General features: G+C 39.7%; 1 protein-coding gene across 2 annotated transcripts; it reads left to right on the top strand.

Annotated features, from left to right (window-relative positions):
* The first annotated feature begins 262 nt into the window (after positions 1-262).
* Positions 263-5,884, top strand: LOC308075903 (uncharacterized protein). Of its 2 annotated transcripts, XM_080415890.1 has the most exons (3): positions 263-703; positions 2,904-3,031; positions 5,714-5,884. In XM_080415890.1, the coding sequence occupies exons 1-3, from the start codon at positions 562-564 to the stop codon at positions 5,750-5,752; spliced, it is 309 nt and encodes a 102-aa protein (XP_080272016.1). In that variant the 5' UTR covers positions 263-561; the 3' UTR covers positions 5,753-5,884. The 2 variants fall into 2 exon arrangements, 1 of the variants encoding a protein (XP_080272016.1); XR_013932233.1 differs by lacking the exons at positions 263-703; positions 5,714-5,884 and adding an exon at positions 797-851 and having other exon boundaries at positions 2,904-4,916.
* Positions 5,885-7,055: the final 1,171 nt, after the last annotated feature.

The raw sequence follows: 7,055 nt of genomic DNA, 5'->3' as shown, positions 1-7,055 counted from the left end.
CCAAGTTTTACTTGACATCGGTGTTGCCATGTCGGCTTATTATAAGCTACTTTGGGCTTATTTGTCTGTGAAGTTGCATGACAATATTCGTTAGTCGCGGGTTGCGGTTGTTTGGGCTTGTTTCTAAAGTCTAGTTGCTTATTTAGGCTTGTTCCGCAATTAAAAAAATATATTTTAACCAGTCGTTCTCAAAATGTTTGGAAAACGTTTTGTGTCAGGGAGCGGCCGGAGCACCGTACCAAATTTGTGTTGTTAGAATGTTTCAAAAATATCCAAATATTCCACATTTCAAGATTTACTGTAAATAGCCGACGCATATAGGTTTAAAGTGCTCATGTGACCTTGTTTTCCTAAACCTGGTTGCTTATTTCTCTCACAAAACCTGGCAACACTGGACGGAAGTGGACGTTGTTGACTGCGGAAGTCGTTCACCTTGCCAACCGTTGTTTATTTATGTTGGACGAGCTGAGACACAAAGATAGAACAACATCTAGTTTAATAGTACTTTTCAGTCACCAAACAAGCCGTAACGCCTGTGAGTGTTCGTGTTTCTGGGGTTAAATGGCCGACATAGAGACACTGCGACTGTTCGTCAATGAGCGGCTGTCCGCCGTGGCTGAGGACATATTAGCCGTGTTTGTCAGAACCATAGTTCAATACCAACAACACATAGAGCTGCTGCAGAGACACAGACGCCCAGCAGGTTGGTAAACATTCACTTTAAATAACTATAGAATACAGATTATTTACATAAATATATATATACATATATATAATATCATGTAGACATAGAACCATAGTTCAATACCAACAATACATAGAGCTGCTGCAGAGACACAGACACCCAGCAGGTTGGTAAACATTCACTTTAACTAAATAGTACATATTATATATATATATATATATATATATATATATATATATATATATATATATATATATATACACACACACACACACACACACACACACACACACACACACACACACACACACACCCGTGATGTCGGTACAGTCACTTTAAATAACTATAGAATACAATATATACAATATATTATAATACAATATACATTTAAATAACTATAATACAATACCAACAACACGTAGAGCTGCTGCAGAGACACAGACACCCGTCAGGTTGGTAAACATTCACTTCAAATAACTAATACACATTATACTAGGTTTGTACATTCACTTTAAATAACTATATCATACACAGCTTTGTACATTCACTTGAAATAACTGGATAATACACATGAGACACAGGTTTGTACATTCACTTTGAATAACTTTATAATACACTATATACAGGTTGGTACATTGACTTGAAATAACTATATCATGCAAAATATATATAATATATTATAATACAATATATATTTAAATAACTATATAATACAATACTAACAACACATATAGCTGCTGCAGAGACACAGATACATGATTAGAACATCCTTAAACATTATTCAATTACGGTCTAACATTTCTACAATTGCTACAAAACCTGTATATCCAGTCATTTTGGGGCATAAACAATAAGTTGAAGGATGAATTGAAGTCTGACAATGATGTACACACGGTGCATGTTCACATTCACATCATGTATACTTTACATTACTTAAAGGGCAAGACCAATTTGGTAGAGGTTTGGGTTGTGTAGTTACCTTGCTATGATGTAACTCCAAAGGTGGACAAGAAATCTAGAATAATTGCTCCAGTGATTAGAAATTGATCATTCAAAATATGCTCCTCGTTTACTTACATTGTACGCTGAAACAGCTCTCAAGGTCACTCTTTTAGCACGTACACGAACGCAAACAAAGATTCAGACAATATAGAACAGAATAAAAATGTTAACTTGCTGTTGATTTTGCTATTTTACTAGATTTGACTATCCTCCTAATAAAGATGGTGTGTGATGATGGAATCAGATCTTCCATAATAATCTTAAGGATGTTTTACAGTGTTTCACATGATTCCCCCCCCACCCCCCCCACCCCTTCTACACGGTTTCCAATGTCTGTGTATCCAAGGCACGCCTGAGTGTACTTAAAGACTGTAGCTGCTTAAAAGGTGATGATGATGCATCTCCTATGCTGCTATATTTATTATAAGAGGGCTCTGCATCATTTGTTTATGGGGACTGTGCATAATTTGTTTATATGAGGGTTATGCAAATGCAACATTTGTTTATGGTGGTGGTGGGGGGGTGGGACTATGCATTCTGTTCATAGGGGTCGTGCATCATTTGTTTATGGGGGGGAGGGGGGTGTTGAAATGCATCATTTGTTTTAGGGGGTTGTAGGGCTAAAACGATCAATCCATGCAGTGACACCTCATGCCCTGTAGATGGAGTCATTTACCATCCTGGGAGAGACAACTCCCATTTTGATAGAAGTGTTTCATTATAGGATAGAGGTGATCGCTCAGATTTGAAGTCATATCGCCCAGCCTATAGCAGCAGACCCTAACTAACCCATGACACTTTTTTTTCTCTTTTCTTTATTATTCATTTAAAAAGAAATGTATTCACTCTGATTAATCCTGCTGTTCCCATCAGTGTCTTTATTTTAGTTTTCACGTTATACTAGAACTATGTGTGTACGCGACGCGACGTCCGATATAATAGCCATTGTTTGACTTTTTTGATGACATTGGTATCATCAGCAATTATGCAGCCGATGTGTTTCCATTTTTAACCTCTTCCAACCTGCCGTCCTTATTTTGGGCATGTCGTTATTGGTGAAAATAAAATCAAAAAAAATCAAAAATAGCTGATCTACAAGCTCACAACATGTTATGTTCGACAAATAAATAATGTATGTTGTGTCAAAATAAATGTATGTACAGTACATATTAAACATCTCACTGATTGCTGTTTATCTAATTTTCTATTCCGCTAGACTTCCTGCCAGTATGTATAGCGGAAGTTTCTCCTGAACAGCAAGAGAGGAACCCCAGTGTGGCCCAGGAGAAACCAGAGCCTCCACAGATTAAAGAGGAACAGGAGGAGCTTCAAAGATCAGAGGAGGTTAATGTGTCGATGACATTACCAGCACTGAAAAGTGAAGATGATGGTGAAAACGGAGAGACAGAGCCTCTGGCCAGCACCTCAGTTGAACACATGAAAACACAAGCCGGTGTAGAGGACTGTGGAACGTCACTACCGACTACTGCAGTCCAGCTCCTCTCTTCAAACTGCTCTGAATCTGACACTGAAGACAGTGATGAGTGGGAGGAGAGCAGTGTGTCTTTTAACTTACTGAAAGCGTACAATACACAGAATGTGGAAGGACAAAGAATGTCTTTGAAACTGAAATCCTCAAAACTAATTCATCCTTTTGGATGTAGAGTTTGTGGCAAAAACTTTAATCACTATGGACGTCTGAAGACACACATGAGGACTCATACCGGGGAGAAGCCCTTCAGCTGCACAGTTTGTGGTAAAAGTTTTGGTCAAAATGGAAATCTGAACACACACATGAGAATACACACAGGAGAGAAGCCCTTTACTTGTATCGTTTGCGGCAGATGTTTTAGTCGAAGTACTCATTTGAAGACACACATGAGGACCCATACAGCGCACAGACCCTTTCATTGAATCATTGAAGAGTAACGTGTGTGTGTGTGTGTGTGTGTGTGTGTGTGTGTGTGTGTGTGTGTGTGTGTGTGTGTGTGTGTGTGTGTGTGTGTGTGTGTGTGTGTGTGTGTGTGTGTGTGTGTGTGTGTGTGTTGAATGGCTCTAGGTCTGAATGAGGGTACGTACGGTCACTAGGATTAGGCAATTAACCAAAAATATATCGAAAGAAACCGACATTTAGAACAAATAACCTAAACCTATATAATCTTGCTCATGTAGGTTCATTAAATAATCGAGAAGCAGGTTTCTTTTCTTGATAAATGTTTTTCCCCCTAATATATCAACAAATCGACACGAAAAAACTCTTTATAGATTTCCTATAATATACCAAATTGATTAATCTGATTAACCACTTCACTCTGTATTATACTTAGTTGTACTATGGTGACAAAAATAGTGAAAATAGCTGATCTACAAGCTTTCAATGTGTCACATTGCGGACAATTTATATCCCTAACATTTTTTATTTGCTTAGCCATAGCCACTGGACACTCTGCACCTTCGTTGTCATAGAATGGAAGTGAGCGAGATGCCAATATTTCATTTGCACATGTACTGTGACTGACTGACTGTACCTTAGAGTCACTATTCTATTCAGCAGAAATGACTCATCTACAAGCTCACAACACATTGAGAATGATGCAGGAGCACAAACCAGGATGACTGGAAGCGACGATGGAGGGCTCGTCTGAGGACGACCTAGAGAGAGGATCGGCTATTTTAGGCAAAGATATGTGGTGTAGAGGGAAAAATGGAGGGGGCCTAGTATAGAGCCCTTGGGAATCCAGTTAACTAAGTATAGGATTTAAGTGGTTGTAGTAGAGGGCTGGTTCAGTGTGTTGCATCTCACTTGCTGTCCAGCAGCTCTTTGTTTGTTCTACCGTAACATTTCATTTACACTACACTTTAGGATTACACTTGAGGCCATTTTATGCTTGGAGCGACAAGTGTCTCACGTCATTCTGTGACTTGCCTTCCCAACAGCGTTGCCACAATATGTAAACAAGGAACTGGATAATAGTCTCATGCATCTTCACAACCAATCAGTGTAGGCGACATTTCGTGAAATGTGTGCAACCTTTCATTTTTCCAAAGGTACGCGACACCATCAGCGGGGTTCTCTGCGACACATTTGTTTGCCGTGTTGATGTCACTGTCGTCGTGCAACATGTTGGTCGAGACTTGTCGCTCAAAGCATAAATTGGCCTGTACCCTGACACCTGCTATTGTCTGCTTAAACTCATTATGTTCTTAATAAATATTTTTGTTGTATGTATGCCCTGTGTGGTCTCCATTTTGTTACATTGCCATGCCAGTGACAAGTCATAGATACAAAAACAGAGGAATCACACAATTTGACAATCTCAACAGATATAGATTATCAACAATATTTGAATTTATATCTTGCCCAGGTAGCTATATAACCTAAGGTTCTACTAACATATTGTCTTTATAATGTATTAAAGCTGCAATCCATAACTTCTTTAGTGAATAATTGTATTTTGACAAATCTGCATGGTAGAGTATGGTCTCCCTACTCTTCTATTGAGAAATGTAGGTCCTGCGGTCAGAGAGGATCACTTCTGTTTGACAGTTGGTATTGTATGAAGCTCAAAGCACGATATTATCCTCTGCTCTGTCCAAACAGGCTTTCTGCATTAGCTCTGCGGTAGAAATCTTGGCACTTGTGCGGAGGACCAGAGTACAGTCTGGTCTGGTACAGGACGTACTTTAAATAGACATAGGCAAAAGCTAAGCATGTTAGATATATAGCGTCTATACTGTACCAGTGGGTCCCAAGCCTCTCTGTACCAGGGCTCACTTGAAGATCTCGCAGCCCACCAGATGTGATTGTAGATCGTCTATTTTAGAGTAGATGCCGTATAAAATGGGGCTTAATTAATTAATGTATGTTTTGTATAATGATAATCTAAATCTACGAAGTACCTTAAAAATGGACATACTCAAGTAATGTAAAAGTACCTAAAAATTTAACTTTTAAGTTCAAGTACGATAATTGAGTACATGTACTTAGTTACTTTCCACCACTGGTGTTTGCGCTCCTCCATGCAGCTGAAGATGTATAAAGATGATTCCAGCCGAGAGCGTTAATCGTCCAAGGAGCATCCATCCACCGCTGCAACGACCAGTAGCCACCGAGTGGCAGCAAAAGAGCACAAACTGTCCCAGAGAGAGTTCCTCGTCCACAACACCACCCACTATGTCCAAAGCAGAATTAATAGACACGCATGCGCGCATGTTTTGTTTTTGCCTATTTAACCCTATAAAGCCTAAGGTGTCATGGACCAAATAGCAGATGCCAAATAGCAGATGTAGACCTACAAGCTCACAACATCTCTTTTTGATCTCCTATTTTCATTGAAGAACACCGGCATCTAATGTATCATAGTAATAATAATAATAATAATACATGTATAGATCAAGGTTATTATAGTGAATAATTCATTTTTTTTAAATTTAGTTTTGACTTTGTTTATCAATTTCAGTTACTGGAAGAGGGTTTGCAAGTTTGCAAATGTTGTATTAGGGCGCGCTCCCACCAAGAGTTGGCTGGCCGCTGTTAAACGCAGGTTGTGCGCGGCCACAGTTTTTTGCAGCCAGCGGATTCTAAAAAACGGGATTGTCGCGCCTGTCACTCACTTTCAGGAGCCTCCCCGTAGCCCGCACCGCCTGTGCCTGCTGCCTTGAGCACCATGTTGCTTCCTGAGTCTTGAGACGGTCCGCCTTCGACTCACCCGATTGGACAGAGGGAGAAAATCAGCGCCTGCCTCCAGCAGTTTTATGCTTAGTCGCGGAGAGCAGATAAACGCAAGGTCTGCGCGACTAGCGGAAAAATCTGCTCTTGCGTGTGTAGCACTGGCCCTTTAAGGAAAGTGCATAAAGAGGGGTGGCCAGCTTTGTGGCCTCCTGTCTAGCCAGAAGCCTGGCTTGAATGTTTGTGAGAGAGACCTGGTGGCATGAGGGGTACAGACTAATTCTCGGTAAGACAATCTGAAACAAATGACATGGTTTTTATAACTCATTGTAGCAATAGTATAAATATAAGAGTTTAGATAGGCTGACAATATTAGGCCTGTTGTTAATTATACTAATATATATATCTGTACTTTCAGAAGCCTCCAGGTCCTTTAACAGCAGTACCCTGTGGCTGTGCAGGCCTTTATCAATTGGAGCCATGAGCATATATTGACTATTTGGGTATGTTTGTTATTTTGCTGTATTTTGTCATCTTGCTATAGGAGCCTAATGAATTGGGATGAATTGTTGGAGGGTTGGTCTAATGCTTTATTATTTGATTTGTGTAGGAGCTTAACTAACATCACTGTTTTTCCCACCGTGCCATATATACATATATACTATTTAGACTGAGTGCAATAGGGTTGACTGAGGACAG

Source organism: Gymnoscopelus braueri (genome assembly GCF_963280865.1).
Source record: "Gymnoscopelus braueri genome assembly, chromosome: 20".
Taxonomy (NCBI): domain Eukaryota; kingdom Metazoa; phylum Chordata; class Actinopteri; order Myctophiformes; family Myctophidae; genus Gymnoscopelus; species Gymnoscopelus braueri.
Note: the sequence above shows the minus strand (reverse complement) of the source record. Positions and strands in the feature narration are given on the sequence as shown.